Source organism: Rattus norvegicus, chromosome 2, assembly GCF_021556685.1.
Source record: "Rattus norvegicus strain SHRSP/BbbUtx chromosome 2, alternate assembly SHRSP_T2T, whole genome shotgun sequence".
NCBI lineage: Eukaryota > Metazoa > Chordata > Mammalia > Rodentia > Muridae > Rattus > Rattus norvegicus.
The window spans coordinates 9,543,314-9,570,616 of record NC_141535.1 but is presented as its reverse complement, the minus strand read 5'-3'; the positions used below and the strand labels follow the sequence as shown (position 1 = coordinate 9,570,616).

General features: G+C 39.2%; 1 protein-coding gene across 35 annotated transcripts in view; it reads right to left on the bottom strand.

The window, feature by feature from the left end:
• Nucleotides 1-27,303, bottom strand: part of Arb2a (ARB2 cotranscriptional regulator A) — a 464,299-nt gene that overhangs the window by 210,410 nt on the left and 226,586 nt on the right. For all 35 annotated transcript variants that reach the window (NM_001439487.1, NM_001439488.1, NM_001439490.1 and 32 more), the window contains 1 exon segment: nt 1,852-1,971. In NM_001439487.1, coding sequence (NP_001426416.1) covers nt 1,852-1,971 — 120 coding nt within the window.

Here is a 27,303-nt window from a genome sequence, read left to right as displayed (position 1 = left end):
AAGTCAGCTAAAAATTACAAAAATGGTACCAAATATTGAAAGAGACACTAAATTTTGGCTTCTTCACAGATAACAATATATTAATTGTCTACAAATAAAGCAGAAATGTACATCTGAAATATGTAGAAGCTGACATGATAATATTAAAATTTAAAAATAATATGTAAAGAAGAGACAGGCAAAGCACACTTCTGATTAACAATACAAAGCTCTGTTATGCTCAAAGAGATCAGGAAATCCCTCAAGACTCATGAAAGCATATACAAGGACATATGTTATTTACATTTTAAACTTTAAATTGAAAAAATTGTCCAATATATTGATCATATTCTCTCACTACCTCCTCCCAGATTCTGCTCATTTACTATACATTCAACTTCATGTTTTCTTTCTCTCTCTCTCAAAAAATAGAAAGAAGCCATTTTGAAGTCTAAGAGAAAAGAAATAAAAGAAACAGAAAAGTTGTTTTCTGGAGCTGACTTCACAGTCCTGTTTTCCGATATGCCTAGTCCCATACTCAATTAAGTTAGTTATTTTAATAATACTGTTGTGATGGTTTGCATATGCTTGGCCCAGGGAGTGGCACTACTAGAAGGTGTGGCCTTGTTGGAGGAAGTGTGTCACTGAGGGGGTGGGCTTGGAGACCCTCCTCCTAGCTGCCTGAGGATGTTCAGTCTGTTTCTGACTTATTTCAGGTGAAGGTGTAGAATTTAGCTCCTCTTGCACCATGCCTGCCAGGATACTGTGATGCTGCCATGTTCCCACCTTGATGATAATGGATTAAACCTGTAAGCCAGCCTCAATTAAATGTTGTCTTTTATAAAACTTACATTGGTCATGGTTCAGAGCAATAAGACAACTGTTGATTAAAAAATTAATTTTTCCTCTCCCAGAAGGCAACAGTTGGAAATAGCTTCTTGGTCAGGGTTAGGACTTGTGACTGCATCTCTTTTTCAGTGCTGGAATTTTGTCTGGTTTGAATTGTGCAGGTACTGTCCATGTTGGCACAGTTTCTGTGTGTGCATATGCACTTCAGTCCTATTGTGCTTAGAAAATGTGCTTTTCTTGGAGTCACTTACCCATCTGCCAACTCTGGCTCTTAGTGTTTAAAATACCCTTAAATAATAATATCAAAGGGAAAAAAAAAAAGACTGAGCATGCTGCGTGTAGTGGTGCATGCTTTTAATCCTAGCACTTGTAAGGCAGAGGCAGGCAGATCTCTTGTAATTTGAATGCTAGCTTAATCTGCATAGCAAGTTCCAGGCCATCCACAGCTGCCCAGTGAAATTCCCTCAAAACAAAACAAAACAGTTCCTGACTCCTGAATCAAAACAAAACAAAACCAGTAAGGAGGCTGAGGCTGGAAATTAAAATCAGAAGGACAGGCTGAGATGTTTCAGCATTTCTTCTTAAGAGTCTTGTCTTTTCTGTTATTTTTTCTTTCTTTCTTTCTTTCTCTCTCTCTCTCTCTCTCTCTCTCTCTCTCTCTCTCTTTCTTTCTTTTCCATGTGGAAGGTTTAATGAGAGAAGAGTAGAAGAAGAGAGGAAAAGTGGCCGGCCACGGCCCGTGGAGGGGGGGGGCAATGGGGACAAGAACAGAGAAGAACAAAGAGCAAGAGGGTAAGAGAGGGTGAGAGGAGCTTGAGCGCATCATCTATTCCTCCAGAGGACACTGCTTCTGTCCCCATTACCACATCACATGGCTCACAACTGACAGTTACCTCGTTCCATGGGAATCCTTAGCCCTTTTGTGGCCGTGTAGGCACTGGCATGCACATAAACACAGGGACTTACACACACACACATTAAAAAAAAAGTAAATCATTAAAAAAAAGTTAAATATGCACGTACCAGTTCAACAAAAGCAAGTCCTCCATAGCTATGAGCAACAAAGAATACATTCTCAGCAGCAGCCTGGGCTATGAAATGGTCCCACACATAGACTGCATGTTCTTCTGGAGAACCATTTTCCTATAAAGAAAACAAATATATACTGCGTACTGTACCTGCTGATTATCACAGTAATCAGTTAAATCATATGCTTATAAACATGGCATAAGAATAAGATGGTTAGAGAACATTCATAAAATAACAAAAGAACTCTATTGAATATTTAATTATAGAATAAATTAGTATTATAACTATTAGTAAATTACTGCTAAGTTTAACTACAAATGTAATATTTGGAAACAACTTATTAAAATATGTGTACTTTAAAGGGAAACAATCCAGGTATATCTGACATTTTAAAATCGACTTAAATATATTTAATTATAAAACAAAACATTATGGTGGATTTTGATAAAAATATAATGCTAAAATATTTAAGCTACATTCGTCTATGTATCTGAAAGTACTTATATATCTATATATTAAGTTAGTTGGTTTATGAGATTTTAAGTAGTAAACTGAAAATTTGGGGAAAATAATAATGAGTATTTTCTACTGGAGTCATTTAAAGGAATACATGTTTTCTGACAGTATGTTCTACAGACATTTTATTTCTGGAACTGAGAGAAATCTAAATATGTAAATATAAGGACCTTAACTCTAAGGCTTTAAGCACTATTAAACATACTCTAAACCTTCTAGAATAACTTAATTTTCCTATGTTTACTTCATTAGCTGATACATATAATGGCCACAGAAAAACTTAGATAAATGAAAAAATGATCAAATAGTAAATTGCTGAGAACCAACTGACCATAAAAATGTGTTTGTATATCTACTTCTTAGAAGCTAGTTTCCTAAATACAACATGGATATTATACAAGAGAATGTATTCACAATTTTTATCTTTAGAAAGTATATATTTGGAGATTCGATCACACAGAATACTCCCTGGTTCTTAAATTCTCCAAGCCCTCTCTGAGTAGCAGGCCTGGGAGTTGTAGCATACTCTAGAACTAGCTACACAGCTCTGCAATTTGATTGGCTTGGTGTTCTGCAATGGTCTCCATGAAAGTCACACCAATGTGACTGCCTAAATAAGAGCTGAACACAGGCGACAACAACAATAAAGATGCTAAAGTAGATGGGGAAAACACACAAAGTCTCAAACCTACACAAGAAACTACAACAATGGAGGAGAGCTGAGAGAAGAGAAATAGTCTTCCCTGGGGAAGAGCATACCAAGTGCTTATCCAATAGAAATGTCAGTCTTGAAAACATACATGCATATAACATTATAGAGGCTGAGTAGGTTGTGTGTGTATGTGTGTGTATATGTTACACATACATATTATACATACATATACACTACCATTTATGTATCTAACAATAATTACTGAAAGAATAGACAATGAATTTGAAAGAGCAAAAATGCATATATGGAAGTGTTTGGATGGATGAAAAAGAAGAGGATATAAGATAGTTATACTATAATTGCAAAAAATTGAATAATTTTCAAACTTCCTGTCAAACAGTCTCCACTGCACTGCAGGGGACCCACGCTAGCCTGTACTACTTTCAAACTCATGACTTTCTTCTCCAAGAGCTGGGACTCCAGATGTGAGTTACCAAGCCTAGTTCCACCTTAGAAATTTATAATTAAGCTGCTCTTCCCTAATGTCTATTGCCATTCCAATTTTCTTTCCACACTCACAAAGGTGCTGGCCACTAACCATTTCCTGTTGCCTACCACAGACACATCAACTAAATTACCCCAAACCTTCCAGACTTTCCTGGCTAAAGCTGTGCTCCCCACATCCAGCCAAAACCAAAACATCATTTTTTATTATCTCTTTCCCTTAAGTCTCTTACAGAACTACTTACTTAAACCCTGCCAATCCTTCTTCTGTGTCAAATCTACCTACCCCTCTGTAGTTTCATTTCTTCTGGATTAGTTCAAATTATATCAACAATACTAGATAACAAAGCAACAAAATTGGAGACCCCATCCAGTGATTACTGCTGGTTCTTTAACAGAGGAGTCATAATCTGAGGAATTGTAAGTTCCTGGCAAAGTCTAGGCAGAGAGCACTAGATACTTACGAGGAGCAATTGAGAAGGACTGATTCAAACAAGTTGAAGAGCAAGGAGTGAGGGCAAAATCACTGACAGGAATCCAAGACAACTACTTATGTCAATGAGCAAGGGAAGAGTGGTTCCGAAGACAGGGTTGACTGACAGAAATATCTGACCATGTAGAGCAAAGAATGACAAAAGTGATACATGCCTTCCTATTTAAACTACTAGTAGTATACCATTAAATAGTTTTAATAATCAAAGTATTACACACACGCATACACACACACACACACACACACACACACACACACACACACAGAGCCTCTTTCTTCCCTCTTACCTCTGGAAATTTCCACTTCTTACAGTTTCTTTCCCACTTTCATGCCTTCTTGTTTTATTTTGTGATCCATTAATTTTAACAATGACCACCCTAAGGTGGTGAGTGCAGAACTATCCACTGGAACCTGATGAACTCACCTTTACTGCACAAGTGAACATAAAAATTGCCCATATCCCAGTATCCAAAGTAGCCAAAAACCCAGCAGAGGGTGATGAGGTATCAGGAGCCTCACTCTAATCCACTACTACCCATTGCCAAGTCTAGTTAAATGTAGGTCTACTGCCCACAATTGCAGCTCTGTGAGATCCAGTTGAAATGGCAGTGTCACACCCCTACTCTCTTACATTCCTTTGAATCCTTTTCCACAATGTTCCCTGAGCCCTAGAGAACTCTAAACCATCATTTATTCTAAGCATCTTGAGCAATTAAAATGTTTTATTTAAGCTAGAAGCTGGAAAAAACCCAGATGGCCTTCAGCAGAGGAATGGATACAGAAAATCTGGTACATCTACAAAAGAGAATATTACTTAGTTATCAAAAACCATGACATTATGAAACTCATAGGCAAATGGATGGAACTGGAAAATATCATCCTGAGTGAGGTAACCCAATCACAGAAAAACACACATGGTATGCACTCATTGATAAGTGGCTATTAGCCCAAATGCTTGAATTACCCTAGATGCCTAGAACAAATGAAACTCAAGACGGATGGTCAAAATGTGAATGCTTCACTCCTTCTTTAAAAGGGGAACAAGAATACCCTTGGCAGGGAAGAGAGAGGCAAAGATTAAAACAGAGACAGAAGGAACACCCATTCAGAGCCTGCCCCACATGTGGCCCATACATATACAGCCACCCAATTAGACAAGATGGATGAAGCAAAGAAGTGCAGGCCGACAGGAGCCGGATGTAGATCGCTCCTGAGAGACACAGCCAGAATACAGCAAATACATAGGCGACTGCCAGCAGCAAACCACCGAACTGAGAATGGGACCCCCGTTGAAGGACTCAGAGAAAGGACTGGAAGAGCTTGAAGGGGCTCGAGGCTCCATATGTACAACAATGCCAACCAACCAGAGCTTCCAGGGACTAAGTCACTACCTAAAGACTATACATGGACTGACCCTGGACTCTGACCTCATAGGTAGCAATGAATATCCTAGTAAGAGCACCAGTGGAAGGGGAAGCCCTGGGTCCTGCCAAGACTGAATCCCCAGTGAACGTGATTGTTGGGGGGAGGATGGTAATGGGGGGAGGATGGAGAGGGGAAAACCCATAGAGAAGGGGAGGGGGAGGGTTAGGGTGATGTTGGCCTGGAAACCGGGAAAGGGAATAAAAATCAAAATGTAAATAAGAAATACCCAAGTTAATAAAGATGAAAAAATGTTTTATTTAATATTCAAGTGATTATTTTTTAAATGGCATAAAAGGAGATTAAATCTTTGCCCTAAAAGATTTGACTTTTCTATTTAACTACTTCAGAAGGTTAAAAAACAAAACAAAACAAAACAAAACCACGGCTTTTGTTTGTTTACTTATTTAAAACTCCATCATTTAAAAACTTACAAAATCCTGTAAAACTGTAAGCTTCTACCAATGTTGTGTAGTGACATTTTATAAATGAGATGATGCTATATCAAGGCAAAAGAGCATTATCTTTACCTACAACCCATATCATGCCAATAATCCTAATAGTAAAGTATAATTTAGACAACAATTTTCTGATAGTACATTTTAAAATTAAACTGATTGCAAAAGACTTCCTAAAACAGAAATAGAAACAAACAAAATCTATTCTGTAAGTTTTATGAGTTTCTCTATAAAGTTACATTTAGTACTGAGTAACAATATAGGTGGGGGTTACCTCAGAATATGTAAAGAATAAAGGCAAGAAAAGCCCTAAGGCCCTCAGGTGGAGTTTGCAGGAAGCAGAAACTAGGGACTCTGTACGCTGGGTGAGTGAGCAGGCCTGAGAATGCAGGCTGGCTTCCCTGCTATATTCTGGCCATCATCAGTTGCTAAATGCCAAAAAGAAGTGATTCAGAAACCCAAGTCTTATCAAGCTGGCCAGGTTCTACACCACCTGAGCACTGTGAGGTCTGCTTTTGTGATGAAATACCTGAGCTGATAACACATAGAATTATCAAAACAACATTTGCATATTTGTGTAATTATTTCCTAAGGTTAATTAGCTCCTGCAATGCATTTTGCCCTTTGAGAGTGCTTATAGTGACAGATTCACATATTTTCTGAACCACTGCCAAATTTGACAGATTTTTCTTTTTAGCTAACCTGTTGCTACCAGTTATACAATGAGTGATCCTATTACATACACTTTATAGTTAAAAATTCATTTAGGAAAAGCAAGATAAAATGCAATAAATATGAAGATATTTGAAATTCCCATTTTAAAAGCCAAAGCATACAGGCATTACACCCTGGAAAAACATCTATTAACAATGACCCAAAGAGCAAAGGGCCTTGAATACAAAGGTACAGTAACATTTTTATGTAAATACTATATCATATGGGCCGGGTTCACTTAAAAAACATCTTGAATGGGAAAAAGGTTTATTTTCTGAAAATTCAACATGTCTGCACTTTTTAATATAGAACACTGCAATCTTAGAGAGAAACTGAGGCTAACTTAAAACATATTGCTAATTTTCTGCCTGTATCCATCTATGGTAAAACACAAGGCAAAATGAAAGAAACTGGAACCAAAGATTCAACATAGTGTGCACTTACTGACTATAAAAACTAGTAAGACAGAAAAGTAGCATGAAAATAAAAACCAGGATCCAAAGGAGGCAGCACGTGGTAGAAAGGCCTGGTGGCAGAGCCATAAGAGAAAACATTTTGGGTGATAGCAATGTTTGTTGTCTGTTGACTGCAGTGATGTTTACAACAATCAGAAATTTAGCAAACACTCAGCAATATGAAAACCATGGTTTGATATTGATAACTGGCTTATTCTTTTGTATATTTTATTAAAACATAGCCACACATTTTTGCTTATGTATTAGTTATGGTCACTCTTGCTGTACAGCTGTGCAGCTGAGTCACTGAAACAGTCAGTTATTAGCATTTTTTGTGAAAGAAAACATCTATCAAACCTGCTTTTAATATTTATGGTTTCAGTTCTACTTTATAATGTGTCATATTAAACATCCAAGTCTGGTTGTATTATCTCCCTAAGTCCCAGAAAGGTTAAGGATTTTTTAACTTTTTATTTTTGGTTTTATATGCATTCCAAACCTACTCATCATTCTGTCCCTTCTAATCCACTCTCCATCCTTGCAACCTCCCCCTCCACCCCCCCAAAAAAGAAACAAACCAAAACAATAACATCAAAAAACAAAAACCAAACCAAAACTTCCCCTTGTGTCCCACAGTGTACCCTTTTGTCCATACATCTCTACTTGCAAACTTTCATTGCAATGAGTCACTGGTCTGGTTCAAGGACTCTTTCTCCTGCTACACCATCAACACCAGATCCTCATCAGGACTTCTCTCAGATATCTGTTCTGGCCCTGTGCTATGGAAATTCTGCAGCTTTGGAATGATAAGACCAGCCTCTCCATGTACTTTAGCAGTTCATAGATGGGGTAGATGTTTGCGTGGGCTAACCCAAAGCCCTGGATCAGCGACACCATGCAAGCTCTCCCACACCCATACGACCAGGATGAGTTCTCCAGCATAGTTCCAGCTAGCTCACCCAATATGTCAGCTAGCAAGGGTGGGGCCAGCTCACCAGTACCTTTGCCATCAGGGATCAGGTATACTTTGTTACTCAGGTGAAGTGAAGGGCTCACTCTTTGAGTGTTATATCCAGTAGGTGAGGGAGAGGGCATTCTCTCCTGTTTTCATAACTGTAGGACCATCTCTCCTGCCTGCTGTAGGTGGTGAAGGATGCTGGTGGGAAGCAGGCATCTATCTCTCTCCAAAGCTACAGCATGGCAGATGTGCCCACATCCTGTGGGTTAGCTCACCCATGCCACTAGAGCAGCTCTACTGTATTACCTAAACATGGTGCAGGGCCCACTCTCCTGAGTGCTGCAGCCAGTGAGTGATGGAGTTAGCTATTCCAATTATGGAAGTCAGTGAGTAGGGCAGGTTTTGCACAGCTATTGGACATCAGCATGCTCACAGGCAGCAACCTAGCCAGGGATGCCCAAATAGCTTTCGGTTGTAATATGGTCCATCGACCTTGACATATAGCATTGCTGCTACATGGTCATGGACCCAGATGAGGCCCTCAGTGGCAGCACAAGTTGGAATATCACCATGGCCTAAGGTGGCAGAGCAGGCTAATCACAGCAGGTTACTCCTCTCCGCCCTCCACCCTCCACCCTACTGTCTCCAGGTCTCCCTCTCCTCAAAGTGCTCAGGCTATTCGATCCTGCTGTAGTCAGGCAAGGCTGTACTGCTGGGATTCTGACTGCTCTCTGCCTGCCCACCAAACCAAAAGATTTATTTTATTGAACACAAATTCACAATGACTGGAAAATCAAATTAGAAGAGAGACCTCAGCTAGATAAGTGATAACTATCTTACTAGATATGACAAACTCTAATATTACAGTTGTCACAAAAAAAAAAAAAAACTGGAACCAACTCTGCTTAAAAATCCTCAAAAGGGAGAGCTGGAATCTAAGAAGTGAGGCACAGCCAGAATACGGCAAATACAGAGGCGAATGCCAGCAGCAAACCACTGAACTGAGAACAGGACCCCCGTTGAAGGAATCAGAGAAAGGACTGGAAGAGCTTGAAGGGGCTTGAGACTCCATATGAACAACAATGGCAAGCAACCAGAGCTTCCAGGGACTAAGCCACTACCCAAAGACTATACATGGACTGACCCTGGACTCTGACCTCATAGGTAGCAATGAATATTCTAGTAAGATCACCAGTGGAAGGGGAAGCCCTTAGTCCTGCCAAAACTGAACCCACAGTGAACGTGATTGTTGGGGGGAGGGTGGTAATGGGGGGAGGATGGGGAGGGGAACACCCATCGAGAAGGGGAGGGGGAAGTGTTAGAGGGATGTTGGGCCAGAAACCAGGAAGGGGAATAACAATCGAAATGTAAATCAGAAATATTCAAGTTAATAAAGATGGGGGGAAAAAAAAGAAGTGAGGACAATCTTGAGAGCACAGAGGAGAAAACTACTGTCCCAAGAAGAACCCAAGTGTTCTCTGTGACCTCTGGACACAGGGAACTAAGAGGAGTAGGGGGCAGGTACCCTTGCAGTTTCTGCCAGCACTGAGAGCCGGAAGTCAGTAGCTAGGAGAGGATACGCACTTGAGAGCAGAGGTAATCCCACTCTTCTGCTCCAAGTGACCTGCCTGAAGGCTTCAGATCAAACAAACCCAGGAGCAGCTCTCTTTTCCCAGATCCAGCTAATGGAAAACAGATTTACAGGAGTGCTGAAACATAGGCCTACAGGAGGGTTAAGCCTGCCATCACATAATAGTCAAAACACCAAATGCACAAAACAAAGAAAGATATTAAAAGCAGTAAGGGGAAAAGGTAAAGTAACATATAAAGGCAGACCTAACAGAATTAAACAAGAATTCTCACCAAAGAATATGAAAACCAGAAGATCCTGGGCAGCTGTCATACAAACAACAAGAGAACACAAATGCCAGCCCTTCTACTATACCTGGCAAAACTCTTAATTACCATAGATGGAAGATCAAGATATTCCATGACAAAACCAAATTTACACAATATTTTTCTTCAAATAGAGCCATTCAAAGGATAATAGATGGAAAACTCCAACAAAAGGAGGGAAACTACACCCTAGAAAAAGCAAGAAAGTAATTTCCTTGAAACGAAACCAAAAGAAGAGAGACACACAAACATAATGCCACCTCTAACAACAAAAATAACAGGAAGCGACAATCATTATTCATTAATATGGCTTAACATCAATGGACTCAATTCCAAATAAAAAGACATAGACTAACAGACTGGATAGTTAAAGAAGATCCAGCATTGTGCTGCACACAGAAAGCAAACCTCAGAAACAAAGACAGACACTACCTGAGATTAAAAGACTGGAAAACAACTTTCCAAGTAAATGTACCAAAGAAATAAGCTGGAGTAGCCATTCTAATATTCAACCAAAAGTCATCAAAAAAGATGAGGAAGGACACCTCACATTCATCAAAGGAAAATCCACCAAGATGAACTCTCAGTCCTAAATACCTATGCTCCAAATGCAAGGGCACCTACATTCATAAAAGAAACCTTACTAAACCTCAAATTACACATTGCACCTCACACAATGATAGTAGGAGATTTCAACATCCCACTCTCATCAATGGATAGAACATGGAAACAGAAACTAAACAGAGACAACCAGAAACTTACAGAAGTTATGAACCAAATGGATTTAAGAGATATTTAAAGAACATTTCATCTTAAAACAAAACAATATACCATCTCAGCACCTTATGGTATCTTCCCTAAAACTGACCATATAATCACCCGCAAAACAGGCCTTAACAGGTACAAGGAGACTGAAATAATCCCATGCATCCTATAAGATCACCATAGACTAAGGTGATCTTCATTAACAACAAAAATAACAGAAAGCCCACATATACATGGAAGTTGAAAAAGGCTCTACAACTTGGTCAAGGAAGAAATAAAGTAAGAAATTAAAGACTGTTTAGAATTTAATGAAGATGAAGGCACAACATTTCCAAACTTATGGGACACAATGAAAGAAGTGATAAGAGGAAATCTCATAGCTCTGAGTGCTTCCAAAAAGAAATTGGAGACACCATACATTATCTGCTTGACAGCACTCCTGAAAGCTCTAGAACAAAAAGAAGCAAATATACCCAAGAGGAGAAGAAGGCAGGAAAAAAATCAAACTCAGGGCTAAAACCAACCAAACAAAAAGAATTATACAAAGAATCAACAAAACCAGGAGCTGGTACTGTGAGACAATCAACAAGATAGATAATCCCTTAGACTAATAAGAGGACACGAGAGTATATTGAAATTAACAAAATCAGAAATGAAAAGGGTAACATAACCACAGAATCTGAGGAAATTCAAAAAATCATCAGATCCTACTACAAAAGAGTATATTCAACAAAACTGGAAACTCTGGAGGAAATGAACAATTTTCTTTCAGTTTTCTTTTTTAATTAACTTGAGTATTTCTTATTTACATTTCGAGTGTTATTCCCTTTCCCGGTTTCCAGGCCAACATCCCCCTAACCCCTCCCCCTCCCCTTCTTTCTGGGTGTTCCCCTCCCCATCATACCCCCATTGCCGCTCTCCCCCCAATAATCACGTTCACTGGGGGTTCAGTCTTAGCAGGACCCAGGGCTTCCCCTTACACTGGTGATCTTGCTAGGATATTCAATGCTACATATGAGGTCAGAGTCCAGGGTCAGTCCATGTATAGTCTTTAGGTAGTGGCTTAGTCCCTGGAAGCTCTGGTTGCTTGGCATTGTTGTACATATGGGGTCTCGGGCCCCTTCAAGCTCTTCCAGTCCTTTCTCTGATTCGTTAAACGGAGGTCCTGTTCTCAGTTCATTGGTTTGCTGCTGGCATTCGCCTCTGTATTTGCTGTATTCTGGCTGTGTCTCTCAGGAGAGATCTACATCCGGCTCCTGTAGGCCTGCACTTCTTTGCTTCATCCATCTTGTCTAATTGGGTGGCTGTATATGTATGGGCCACATGTGGGGCAGGCTCTGAATGGGTGTTCCTTCTGTGTCTGTTTTAATCTTTGCCTCTCCATTCCCTCCCAAGGGTGTTCTTATTCCCCTTTTAAAGAAGGAGTGAAGCATTCACATTTTGATCATCCTTCTTGAGTTTCATGTGGTCTAGGCATCTAGGGTAATTCAAGCATTTGGGCTAATAGCCACTTATCAATGAGTGCATACCATGTGTGTTTTTCTGTGATTGGATTAGCTCACTCAGGATGATATTTTCCAGTTACAACCATTTGCCTATGAATTTCATAAAGGGATTATTTTTGATAGCTGAGTAATATTCCATTGTGTAGATGTACCACATTTTCTGTATCCATTCTTCTGTTGAAGGGCATCTGGGTTCTATCCAGCTTCTGGCTATTATAAATCAGGCTGCTATGAACATAGTGGAGCACGTGTCTTTTTTATATGTCGGGGCATCTTTTGGGTATATGCCAAAGAGAGGTATAGCTGGATCCTCAGGTAGTTCAATGTCCAATTTTCTGAGGAACCTCCAGACTGATTTAAAGAATGGTTGTATCAGTCTGCAATCCCACCAACATTGGAGGAGTGTTCCTCTTTCTCCACATCCTAGCCAGCATTCGCTGTCACCTGAATTTTTGATCTTAGCCATTCTCACTGGTGTGAGGTGAAATCTCAGGGTTGTTTTGATTTGCATTTCCCTTATGACTAAAGATGTTGAACATTTCTTTAGGTGTTTCTCAGCCATTCAACATTCCTCAGCTGTGAATTCTTTGTTTAGCTCTGAACCCCATTTTTTAATAGAGTTATTTGTCTCCCTGCGGTCTAACTTCGTGAGTTCTTTGTATATTTTGGATATAAGGCCTCTATTTGTTGTAGGATTGGTAAAGATCTTTTCCCAATCTGTTGGTTGCCGTTTTGTCGTAACCACAGTGTCCTTTGCCTTACAGAAGCTTTGCAGTTTTATGAGATCCCATTTGTCGATTCTTGATCTTAGACCATAAGCCATTGATGTTTTGTTCAGGAAATTTTTCCAGTGTCCATGTGTTCGAGATGCTGCCCTAGTTTTTCTTCTATTAGTTTGAGTGTATCTGGTTTGATGTGGAGGTCCTTGTCCACTTGGACTTAGCTTTGTACAGGGTGATAAGCATGGATCGATCTGCATTCTTCTACATGTTGACCTCCGGTTGAACCAGCACCATTTGCTGAAAATGCTATCTTTATTCCATTTGATGGTTTTGGCTCCTTTGTCAAAAATCAAGTGACCATAGGTGTGTGGGTTCATTTCTGGGTCTTCAATTCTATTCCATTGGTCTATCTATCTGTCTCTGTACCAATACCATGCAGTTTTTATCACTATTGCTCTGTAATACTGCTTGAGTTCAGGGATAGTGATTCGCCCTGAAGTCCTTTTATTGTTGAAGATGGTTTTAGCTATCCTGGGTTTTTTTGGTATGCCAAATGAATTTGCAAATTGTTCTGTCTAACTCTTTGAAGAATTGGATTGGTATTTTCATGGGGATTGCATTGAATCTGTAGATCACTTTTGGAAAAATGGCCATTTTTACTATGTTAATCCTGCCAATCCATGAGCATGGGATATCTTTCCATCTTCTGAGGTCTTCTTCAATTTCTTTCCTCAGAGTCTAGAAGGTCTTATTGGACAGATCTTTTACTTGCTTGGTTAAAGTCACACCGAGGTTCTTTATATTATTTGGGTCTATTATGATGGGAGTCATTTCTCTAATTTCTTTCTAGGCTTGTTTCTCTTTTGTGTAGAGGAAGGCTACTGATTTATTTGAGTTAATTTTATACCCAGCCACTTTGCTGAAGTTGTTTATCAGCTTTAGTAGTTCTCTGGTGGAACTTTTGGGATCACTTAAATATACTATCACATCATCTGCAAATAGTGATATTTTGACTTCTTCTATTCCAATCTGTATCCCCTTGATTTCCTTTTGTTGTCTGATTGCTCTGGCTAGAACTTCAAGAACTATATTGAATAAGTACAGAGAGAGTGGACAGCCTTGTCTAGTCCTTGATTTTAGCGGGATTGCTTCAAGTTTCTCTCCATTTAGTTTAATGTTAGCAACTGGTTTGCTGTATATGGCTTTTACTATGTTTGGGTAAGGGCCTTGAATTCCTATTCTTTAAAGGACTTTTATCATGAAGGGGTGTTGAATTTTGTCAAATGCTTTCTCAGCATCTAATGAAATGATCATGTGGTTTTGTTCTTTCAGTTTGTTTATATAATGGATCACGTTGATGGTTTTCCGTATATTAAACCATCCCTGCATGCCTGGGATAAGCCTACTTGATCATAATGGATGATTGTTTTGATGTGCTCTTGGATTCGGTTTGCCAAAATTTTATTGAGTATTTTTGCGTCGATATTCATAAGGGAAATTGGTCTCAAGTTCTCTTTCTTTGTTGGGTCTTTGTGTGGTTTAGGTATAAGAGTAATTGTAGCTTCATAGAAGGAATTCAGTAGTGCTCCATCTGTTTCAATTTTGTGGAATATTTTGGATAGTATTGGAATGAGGTCTTCTATGAAGGTCTGATAGAATTCTGCACTAAACCCGTCTGGATCTGGGCTCTTTTTGGTTGGGAGACCTTTAATGACTGCTTCTATTTCGTTAGGAGTTATGGGGTTGTTTAAATGGTTTATCTGTTCCTGATTTAATTTTGGTCCCTGGTATCTGTCTAGGAAATTGTCCATTTCCTGCAGATTTTCATGTTTCGTTGAATATAGGCTTTTGTAGTAAGATCTGATGATTTTTAAATTTCCTCTGATTCTGTAGTTATGTTTCCTTTTCATTTCTGATTTTGTTAATTCGTACACACTCTCTGGGTCCTCTCGTTAGTCTGGATAAGGGTTTCTCTATCTTGTTCATTTTCTCAAAGAACCAACTTTTGGTTCTGTTGATTCTTTCTATGGTCCTTTTTGTTTCTACTTGGTTGATTTCAGCTCTGAGTTTGATTATTTCCTGCCTTCTACTCCTCCTGGGTGTATTTGCTTCTTTTTGTTCTAGAGCTTTTAGGTGTGCTGTCAAGCTGCTGATATATGCTCTCTCCTGTTTCTTTCTGCAGGCACTCAGAGCTATGAGTTTTCCTCTTAGCACAGCTTTCATTGTGTCCCGTAAGTTTGGGTATGTTGTACCTTCATTTTCATTAAATTCTAAGAAGTCTTTCATTTCTTTCTTTATTTCTTCCTTGACCAGGTTATCATTGAGTAAAGCATTGTTCAACTTCCACGTATATGTGGGCATTCTTCCCTTATTGTTATTGAAGACCAGTTTTAGGTCGTGGTGGTCCGATAGCACGCATGGGATTATTTCTATCTTTCTGTACCTGTTGAGGCCCGTTTTTTGACCAATTATATGGTCAATTTTGGAGAAAGTACCACGAGGAGCTGAGAAGAATGTATAACCTTTTGCTTTAGGATAGAATGTTCTATAAATATCCGTTAAGTCCATTTGGCTCATGACTTCTCTTAGTCTGTCTATATCTCTGTTTAATTTCTGTTTCCATGATCCGTCCATTGATGAGAGTGGGGTGTTGAAATCTCCCACTATTATTGTGTGAGGGGCAATGTGTGTTTTGAGCTTTAGTAAGGTTTCTTTTACGTATGTAGGTGCCCTTGTATTTGGGGCATAGATATTTAGTATTGAGAATTCATCTTGGTGGATTTTTCCTTTGTTGAATATGAAGTGTCCTTCCTTATCTTTTTTGATGACTTTTAGTTGAAAATTGATTTCATTTGATATTAGAATGGCTACTCCAGCTTGCTTCTTCTGACCATTTGCTTGGAAAGTTGTTTTCTAGCCTTTCACTCTGAGGTAGTGTCTGTCTTTGTCTCTGAGGTGTGTTTCCTGTAGGCAGCAGAATGCAGGGTCCTCGTTGCATATCCAGTTTGTTAATCTATGTCTTTTTATTGGGGAGTTGAGGCCATTCATGTTGAGAGATATTAAGGAATAGTGATTATTGCTTCCTGTTATATTCATATTTGGATATGAGGTTATGTTTTTGTGCTTTTCTTCTCTTTGTTTTGTTGCCAAGACGATTAGTTTCTTGCTTCTTCTAGGGTGTAGCTTGCCTCCTTTTGTTGGGCTTTACCATTTATTATCCTTTGTAGCACTGGATTTCTAGAAAGATATTGTCTAAATTTGGTTTTGTCATGGAATATCTTGGTTTCTCCATCTATGTTAATTGAGAGTTTTGCAGGATACAGTACCTGGGCTGGCATTTGTGTTCTCTTAGGGCCTGTATGACATCTGTCCAGGATCTTCTGGCCTTCATAGTCTCTGGCAAAAAGTCTGGTGTAATTCTGATAGGTCTGCCTTTATATGTTACTTGACCTTTTTCCCTTACTGCTTTTGATATTCTTTCTTTATTTTGTGCATTTGGTGTTTTGACTATTATGTGACGGGAGGGGTTTCTTTTCTGGTCCAATCTATTTGGAGTTCTGTAGGCTTCTTGTATGCTTATGGGTATCTCTTTCTTTAGGTTAGGGAAGTTTTCTTCTCTGATTTTGTTGAAGATATTTACTGGTCCTTTGAGCTGGGAGTCTTCACTCTCTTCTATACCTATTATCCTTAGGTTTGATCCTCTCATTGAGTCCTGGATTTCCGGTATGTTTTGGACCAGTAGCTTTTTCCGCTTTACATTATCTTTGACAGTTGAGTCGATGATTTCTATGGAATCTTCTGTTTCTGAGATTCTTCTATCTCTTGTATTCTGTTGGTGAAGCTTGTATCTACGCCTCCTTGTCTCTTCTTTTGTTTCTCTATATCCAGGGTTGTTTCCATGTGTTCTTTCTTGATTGCTTCTATTTCCATTTTTAATTCCTTCAACTGTTTGATTGTGTTTTCCTGGAATTCTTTCAGGGATTTTTGTGATTCCTCTCTGTAGGCTTCTACTTGTTTATGTTTTCCTGTGTTTCTCTAAGGGAGTGCTTCATGTCTTTCTTGAAGTCCTCCAGCATTATGATCAAATATGATTTTAAATCTAGATCTTGCTTTTCTCGTGTGTTTGGATATTCAGTGTTTGCTTTGGTGGGAGAATTGGGCTCCGATGATGCCATGTAGTCTTGGTTTCTGTTGCTTGGGTTCCTGCGCTTGCCTCCTGCCATCAGATTATCACTAGTGTTACTTTGTTCTGCTATTTCTGACAGTGGCTAGACTGTCCTATAAGCCTGTGTGTCAGGAGTGCTGTACACCTGTTTTCCTGTTTTCTTTCAGCCAGTTATGGGAACAGAGTGTTCTGCTTTCGGGCGTGTAGTTTTTCCTATCTACAGGTCTTCAGCTGTTCCTGTGGGCCTGTGTCTTGAGTTCACCAGGCAGGTCGCTTGGAGCAGGAAGGTTTGTCTTACCTGTGGTTCTGAGGCTCAAGTTTGCTCGTGGGGTGTTGCTTATGAGCTCTCCGCGGGGGCAGCAACCAGGAAGATCTGTTCCGCCCTTTCCGTGAGCTTCAGTGTACCAGGGTTCCAGATGGCGTTTGGTGTTTTCCTCTGGAATCAGTAATGTTGGAAGAGTGTAGTTTCTTCTGGTTTCCCAGGTGTGTCTGCCTCTCTGAAGGTTTAGCTCTCCCTCCCACAGGATTTGGGTGCAGAGAACTGTTCATCTGATCTGTCCCTTCAGGTTCCGGTGGTGTCCCAGACGCAGGGGACCTGTTGCTCCTGTGCCCTTATCTCCAGGAACTCAGAGGCTGTATACAGTTTCCTCTGAGACCAGGGATGTGGGCAGGGGTGGGCCGTGTTGGTGGTCTCTTCCGCTCTGCAGTCCCAGGAGTTCCCACCTCTCCGGGCGGTGAGCTCTCTCTCCCACGGGGTTCGGGAGCAGTGAGCTGCTGCGGGCAGGGATTCGCGGGTTTGGGAATCCCGCTAAAAACCAGAAGCGTAATGAACAATTTTCTAAACAGAAACTATGTACCAATGTTAAATTACAATGCGATAAACATTCTAAACAATTCCAGAGCTCCTTAAGAAATAGAAGTAGTTATTAAAAGTCTCCCTATCAAAAAGAGTCCAGCATCAGATAGATTTAGTGAACAATTCTATCAGACCGTCATAGAAGACCTCATAACAATACTGAACAAACTATTCCCCCATATAGACACACAAGGAGCACTATCAAATTCCTTCTATGAAACCAAAATTACAATTATACCTAAACTACACAAAGACATAACAAAGAAAGAGAACTTCAAATTTCTCTTATGAATATTGACTCAAAAAAAAAAAACTAAAAAAAATCTTGAAAACTGAGTCCAAGAACATATCAAAACTATCAGCCATCACAATCAATTAGGCTTCACCCTAGGGATGCAGGGATGGTTCAATATAAGGAAATCCATCATCGTAATCCACTATATAAACAAACTCAAACAAAAAACACACATGATTATTTCAGTAGATGCTGAGAAAGCATTTGACAAAATTCAACACCCCTTCATGATAAAAATACTAGAACCATCTGGAATTCAAGGCCCAACCTAAACATGGTAAAAGCCATATACAGCAAACCAGTAGCTAACATTCAACTAAATGGAGAGAAACTTGAAGCAATCCCACTAAAGTAAGGAACTAGACAAGGCTACCCACTCTCTCTCTCTACTTATTCAATATAGTACTCAAAGTCCTAGCCAGAGCAATAAGACAACGAAAGTAGGTCAAAGGGATACAAATTGGAAAGGAAGAAGTCAAAATATCACTATTTGCAGATGATAAGACAGTATACTTAAGCAACCCCAAAAGTTCCACCAGAGAACTACTAAGCCTGATAAACAACATCAGCAATGTGGCTGGGTATAAAATTAACTCAAACAAATCAGTAGTCTTCCTCTACTCAAAGGATAAACAAGCTGAAGAAGAAATTAGGGAAACAACATCCTTCACAATAGTCATAAATGATACAAAATACCTTGGTATGACTCTAACCAAGCAAGTCAAATATTTGTATGACAAGATCTTGGATTGTATAAGGAAGCAAGCTGAGGAAGGCTGGGGAAGCAAGCTATTAAGAAACTTCCTTCCATGGCCTATGCATCAGCTCCTGCTTCCTGACCTGCTTGAGTTCCAGTCATGACTTTCTTTGGTGATGAATAGCAATGTAGAAATATAAGCTGAAAAACCCTTTCCTCCTCAACCTGCTTCTTGGTCATGTTTGTGCAGGAATAGAAACTCTGACTAAGACAAGGGCTAATATCAAAAATATACAAAGAACTCAGGAAGTAAGACTCTAGAGAGACAAATAACCCTATTAAAAATGGGGTACAAAGCTAAACAAAGAATTCTCAGCTGAGGAATATCGAATGTCTGAGAAAGTACCTAAAGAAATGCTCAACATCCTTAGTCATCAGGGAAATACAAATCAAAACAACCCTGAGATTCTACCTCACACCAGTCAGAATGACTAAGATCCAAAAACTAAGATGACAACAGATACTGGTGAGGATGTGAAGAAATAGGAACACTCCTCCATTGTTGGTGGGATGGCAAACTGGTACAACCACTCTGGAAGTCAGTCTGGAAGTTCCTCAGAAAATTGGACATTGCACTACCTTAGGACCCAGGTATATCTCTCTTGGACATATACCCAAAAGATGTTCCAACATACAACAAAGACACATGTTCCACTGTGTTCATAGCAGCCTTATTTATAATAGCCAGAAGCTGGAAAGAACCCCGATGCCCTTCAACAGAGGAATGGATACAGAAAACGTACATCTACACAATGGAATACTACTCAGCTATCAAAAACAATGACTTCATGAAATTCATAGGCAAATGGATTGAACTACAAAATATCATCCTGAGTGAGGTAACCCAATCACAGAAAAACACAAATGGTATGTACTCACTAATATGTGGATATTAGCCAAAAAGCTCGAATTACCCAAAAATACAATCCACAGACCACATGATGCTCAAGAAGAAGGATGACTAAAGTGTGAAAGCTTCACTCCTTCTTAAAAGGTGGAACAAAAATATTCATAGAAGGGGATATGGAGGCAAAGTTTGGAACAGAGCCTAAAGGAATGGCCATTCAGAGCCTGCCCCATATGTGGTCCATATATATATACAGCCACTAAACTAGATAAGATTGATGAAGCTAAGAAAGTGTATGCTGACAGGAACCAGATATAGATGTCTCCTGAGAGACCCAACCAGAGCATGTCAAATACAGAGGGGAATGCTAGCAGCAAACACTTGAACTGAGAATGTGATCCACATTGGAGGAATTAGGGAAAAGATAGAAAGAGCTAAAGGGGCTTGCTACCCCATATGAACAACAATGCCAACCAACCAGAGGTTCCAGGGACTAAACCACTAACCAAAGACTATACATGGACTGACCCATGGTTCCAGCCTTGTTGGGCACCAATGGGAGGAGAAGCCCTTGGTCCTGCCAATGTTGGACCCCCAGTGTAAGGGAATGTTGGGGGAAGGGAGGAAAGAAGGTGGATGGGGAGGGGAACAACTTCACAGAAAAAGGGGATGGGGATGGGATAGGTGGCTTATGTCCAGGAAACCAGGAAAGAGAATAACATTTGAAATGTAAATAAAAAATATTCACATAAAAGAAAATATCCAATTAAAATACTCAAAAAATTATCCAATAAAAGAAAAAAAAAGATTTATGGTGAAGACCAAGGTCTTTCAGTTTTGTAAAGATGAGGACAGAGGCTTGCTGGGAATGTGCTCAATCCAGAAAAAGGTCACCTGCCTGGCAATTCTTTTTCCTTTCCCCCAAAATGCATGTGATGTCCTTAATGAGATTTACTGTAGTAATTCAAATGTATAGACTCCTTTTGTAGGGATCAATTACAGTCTCTTCTATGGAAAAAAGGCGAAACGTAAATAAAAATATTCAGGAAAAAATAAGGAAAACAAAACAAAACAACAAACAAAAACAAACAAAAAGAATTCTCAAAAGTATAGAAGGACACAAATGTATCAACACTCTGTACTCTGCACGCAACTCAACTTTAAATGGATCAAACACCTCAACATAAGACAGATACACCAAATCTAATAGAAAAGAAAGTAGGGAATATCCTTGAACTCACTGGAAAGGAAAAGACTTTGTGCACAGATACCAATTAATAAACAAGATCTCATGAAACTGAAAAGCTTCTCTATGGCATATGACCCCATCAACCCATCAAAACAGCACATTACAGAATGGAAAAAGTTTACCAACTACCTGTTGGATAGAGGGTTAATATTCAAAATATAATAAAAAACTGGACATCTAGAAAACAATTGACCCAACTAAAAATGGTGTACAGATCTAACCTGAGAATTCTCAATAAAGGAAATCAAATGGCTATGAAGCACTTATAGAAAATGTGTATATCTTTCTTCAAATCAAAATTGCTTTACTATTTAACTTACCATAGCCAGAATTGTAACAGAACTGAACAAATGCCAGCACATGCTGAAGGGAATGTGGAGAAAGGGAAGCACGCATACATGAGTGGTGGGAGTGCAAACGAGCACAGTCACTATAAAACCAGTGTAGTGGTCCTTCAGGAAGCAGGAAATAGATCTGTCACAGATCCAACTAAGCACTCTTGGACATATACCCAAAGGACACTCCATCTACTACAGAGACACTTCCTCAGCCATTCCTTTACTGCTTTATTAATAGCCAGACCTGAAAACATTCCAGATGTCTGTCAATGGATGAATGAATAAAGAAAATGTGGTACCATTTACACTAAAAATACAGATAGATACACAGACAGGAAGGAAGAAGGGAGGGAAATAGGAAGGGAAGGAAGGAAGGAAGGAAATGAAAGAAAGAAAGAAACCATGAAATTTGCAGGTAAATGGACAGATCTTAAAAAAAAATCATCTTAAAGGAGGCAGCCTAGACCTAAAGATAAATATAATATGAATATGTATTGATTTATATGTGGATGTTAGCTGTTAAGTCTTTGTAAAGCAAGTTACAATCTATATAACCAGAGAGGTTAAGTACAGAGTAAAGGACTAGGGGAAGCATGGATCGACCTTCCTAGGAAGGAGAAATAAAGTAAATAGCTAAGGATGAATATGTGCGGGGCAAGAATGGAAGGTCAAACAGGAAAGAGGGAGGAGGCAAGGGAAGCAGCACGGAGAGGACAGCTAAAACTAATGGCCCTGTAAGGGGTCATGTGAACCAAATACAGTAAAGTTTCCTAAAATATATACATAATGCAGGAAGTATAGAGGAGTTCATTAAATCCTATGGAAGATGAAAGCACAACTGAACATTGCTCATTACCAAACGGAGCTTCTACTGCCTACAAGGATTACATTGTAATCTAGCTGTTGGCCGAAGGACTGTCAGTAAATTCCCCAAATAACCCAGGTGATTCAATGTTAACCCTATTGTTGTTCTCCCCCAAATGACAGCAAGGTCCTATTGTTGAAGACAACATCTGCATATACCATTGAACATGGAGAAATCAAGCTGGTATCTTCACCCTACAGACCAGTGTTCATCATACGGGAAGTTATTCGGAATGCTCACAAAGGAGACTGAGAAACTCCAAGGCAGCTACAAAACCTTCCAATTGTAATGATGGCCCGACTTATCTGCAAGCTAAGCTAATGCAGGACGAGCACAAAGCTTGTGGGAGGAACCAACAATACTGGATTAAGGCCCCCTCCATGAGATGGAACCCATCCTTGAACCTGCTTGGGTGGACAAGAAATGACAAGGACCTAGGGTGAAATAAAATACCGCTGGTTCCATTTTTCCTTTTGTTTGTTTTATCCTTTTCTAATTTTTGTTTTATCCTTATTTTATTATTGTTGTTGAGATGTCTGTTTTCTTAGAAGAGACCAAAGCAAGATGGTGATAATTCAGAGAAAGGAGGTAAGTAGAGACTTGGAGAAGCTGGAGGAGGAGAAACCAAAATTCAGAAAAATATTAATGAAAAGAAATCTATTTTCAATAAAAGAAAAGTAGAGGAGACTGATATAGCTGTCTCCTGAGAGGCTCTGCCACAAAACAACAAATACACAGGTGAATGCTCACAGCCAACCATTGAACTGAGAATGGGATCCCCAGTAGGGGAGTTAGGGAGAGGACTGAAGGAGAAGAAGGGGTTTGCAACCCCATAGTTAGAACAATAATATCAACCAACCAGAGCTCCCAGAGCTCCCAGGAACTAAATCGCCATCTCAAGAGTACACAGGGATAGACCTATGGCTCCAGCCACATATGTAGCAGGGGATGGCCTTGTCAGGCATCAATGGGAGGAGAGGCCCTTGGTCCTGTCAAAGCTCAATGCCCCAGTGTTGGGGGATGTCAGGGCAGGGAGGTGGGAGGGAGTAGTGGGTGGGTGGGGAAGCACTCTCATAGAAGCAGGGGGAGATAGTGGGTCTCTGGAGGGGAAACCGGGAAAAGGGATAACATTTAAAATGTAAATAAAAAGTATCCAATAAAAGAAAAAATATTTAAAGAAAAAATCCTCAGAAACAGTGGGAGAATACTCCAGATGACTGAGACAGAAGGAGGGAAACACATTCAGTCTATTGGAGAAACAGGAAGAACATTCAGTTCACTTAAGAAGCAACTGTTTCCCCCTTCCATTCACTGTAGTCTGACTGATGGCTCTGCATATTCTGCAGAAAACACTTTGAAATGAGGATATTAGAAACACCTCACATCAATTTCAGAAAAAAGAAAAGAATTCACTAAGATACACCACCGGGTCCATAATATGCACACTTAATATGAAATGGGGGGGGGACTTCAGCAAATTCCCCTTGACTTTATCCCTCTAAACTCCCAGATACTAGGCAGTCATCACTCAGAAGGTTTGAAGAGGTCTTTGTGAAACAAGACTAAATTAAAGGTTGAAAGATATGGGTAGATGGAGTGATCATGGGAGGAAAGTTCTCAATAGATAGACCATAAGCATAGACAAAAGAGGAAAGAATGTAAATACAAAATATAAAGACTAGACCAAAGATAAACAATACTTAAAAGAACCACACATTGAAGAATACAATTTTTAAAACAAATCATAATTATCTTGGAGGTACATACATAAAAATGCAGAAAATACTTTTAAAATGAGCAACTAAAGAATACAAAACATTCCTGAAACAAAAGCAAAATAGGAGAAATTAAGAATTTGATGATAGGAGAAGATCAGGTATGCCATCCATCCGTGAACTGTCCTCATCCCCTCCCCCCATTCTCTTGGTTCCCTGTAGCAGACACTCCCTGCCCAGCCATAAGCCAGGTATATGAGAAGTCCAGGTATGGTGCCCACCCCCGTACATTACTACGTTCTACAACCCCTTCATTAAATATTCCCCTACACCTACCTCAGTCTCTAGTTTTCAACAGACCAAATCCTCAGCTGTCTCCATCCCCTTAATCACAGCACTGCAGCACCCAACTCTAGCAGATAACCCCTGCCCAAATATAGGCCCTGCCTTATTAGAAAACTTAGTAGGCTTCCCACCCCTAGACTCCCTCCACTTTCTAGATGCTGCCCCTTCAGATTATATTTCTAATCCCCTTCCCTTCTTGTGATATCCCAGCCCCAGATTCAGGCAGGGACTCCCTACTGTACTAGAGGCCATCAGAACTCCAGCCTCCAATATGGGTGTAGAACCCTGTTCAACAAGAGACCACTCCAGGCACCAGAATGACAATTCTGAATCCAGATGAAGACCCCCTGCTCAACCACAGACCACACAAGCTAAAGGAGAAGAAACAGAAACCAAGAAACAAAACACACATTCAACAAAGATTATCCCAGAATTTGGCACCGACACCTATAACCATACCAAACACTGATGCCTAGACACAAGTGTAAGAACACAATCAACAATATTCATGAAACTATGTCACAACCAGACACATGATATCATATATAGCAACCCCTGAATATTTCAACACAAATGAATCATACAAAGACCTTAAAATCAACTTTATGAAGTGGATAGAGGTCCTTAAGATCTTAAGGAATGAGCAAATCCCTTAAGAAAACCGAGGAAAGGACAAGAAATTAGAGGAAATGAAGGAATCCCTTGACAAAAACAAAGAAAGTAAAGAAAAATCAAACAGTTGAATTAAATAAGTAGAAGTGTTCAAGATAGAAAAAAAAAAAAAGAGGCCAAGACAGAAGAGTTTTGAGTTCAAAGTCATCATGGGCTGCATAACGAGACCTTGTCAACAAACAAAATGAAATAAAAGAGTTACTTTTCAAAAAATAAATGCTCAAGCCCTTTAAATGAAAATAAAAGCATTAAAGAAAACAGAATTAAGAGAATTTTGAATTGGAAAATGTAGTAAGCAAAAAGGAACTACAGAGAAAAATATTACCGACAGAATACAAGTGATGCAAGAAAGAATCTCAGGCCCTGAAGATACATTATAAGAAAGAGATACATGGTCAAATAAAATGTTAAACAAAAAATGAAATTCTCATCAGAAACATCTGGGAAATATTGGATAGTAAGATCAAATCTAAGAATAGAAAAACAGAAGAAGGAGAGGAATGTCCCAGAAAAAAATTAAAAAAAATGATAGAAGAAAATGTTCATAACATAAAAATGAAAATGCCCATAAACCTATAAGAAGTATACAAAGCACCAGATAGACTGGACCAAAAAAGAAAATTCCATTACCATATAATATTCAAACCATTAAACCTACAGAGCAAAGAAAGAACATTAGAAGCGAGCAGAAAGGGAAAAAGAGAAAGTAATACAGAAAAAGTAGACCTATTAGAACAACACCTGAGATCTCAGTAGAGACTATAAAAGCTAGAAGAGACTAGATAGATGTCCTGTGTCTAGGAGAACACAGATAGCAGTCAGAGAAAACAAGACATTTCACGATAAAATCAAATAGAACAATATCTATCTAGAAATTGAGAACTATATAAGATACTAGAAAGGAAACTCCAAACGAAGATTAACTACACCAATGAAAATAAATGGAATAAATGATCTTACATCAGCAAAACCAAAAGAAGAAAAGTGTATGTGTGTGTGTGTGCGTGTGCGTGTGCGTGTGTGTGTGTGTGTCTGCACACATGCGTGTCTGTATGTGTGCACACTTGGGCACACCAACAATAACAACAAAATAACAGGAATTGACAATCAATGCTCATTGATATTTCTCAATATCAATTCCACAATAAAAACCAGACTAACATAATGAATGTGAAAGCAGGATTCATCTTTCTGTTGCATTCAAGAAACCCACATCAACATCAAAGGTAGACATTACCTCAGCGCAGAGTTGAAAAAAGATTTTCCAAACAAAGGACCTGAGAAGCAAGCTAGTGTGGACATTTTAATGTACAACTAATAGACTTCAAACAAAAATTAACCAAAAGACCACACTCATCAAAGAAAAAAGTCTACCAGGATAACGTTTCAATCCTTAACATCAATGCCACAAAACCTAAGGGCAGCCATGATTGTAAAAGAAACAATAACAAACCTTAAAGCACACATCAACTTTCACACACTGATAACAGTAGACTTCAATATCCAACTCTCATCAACAGATAATCTAGAGAAAAACTAAACAGAGAAGTTCTGAAGCTCACAGACATTATAAACCAAATGGACCTAACAGATACCTGAAGGACATTTCACCCAAAGACAAAAGAATATACCTTCTTAACACAAAAGAATATATCTTCTTATCATCTAAAGATTTTTCCCCCAAAATTAACACATACTCCATCACAAGTCTCAACATATACAAGAAAACTGAAATAATCCCTACATGTTATCAGAACTCTGGGATGAAAGGAGGATTACAACAACAGAACTACAAGTGGATCAAAGACCTCAACATTAAACTAGACATACTGAACTTGATAGAAGGAAAACGGGTGAATAGAATTGAACACAGTGACACCTGAGACAATTTCCTAAACTGATAGCATAGGCATTAGGATCAACATAAAGCCAAAAAATGCCTGAAAGGCAAAGCATACCATAAATCGGACAAAAGAGCAGCCTACAGAATGGGAAAAGATCACAACAGCCTCCACTACTGACAGGTGATAAAGAAAATATGTGAAGAGTACAAGGAACTAGATATTAACAAACCAAATTAGTTAGAAAATGTTGTGTACAAGTTTGCATTTCCAGCAATGGAGGAATCTCAAATAACCCAGATGCACTTAAGGATACATTCAACATCCTTACTCATCAGAGAAATGAAAATCAAAATGACTCTGAGATAACCTTTTATATCGATCAGAATGGCTAAGACTAAAAATTCAAAGAACAGCTCATGCTGTCAACAAGGTGGAACA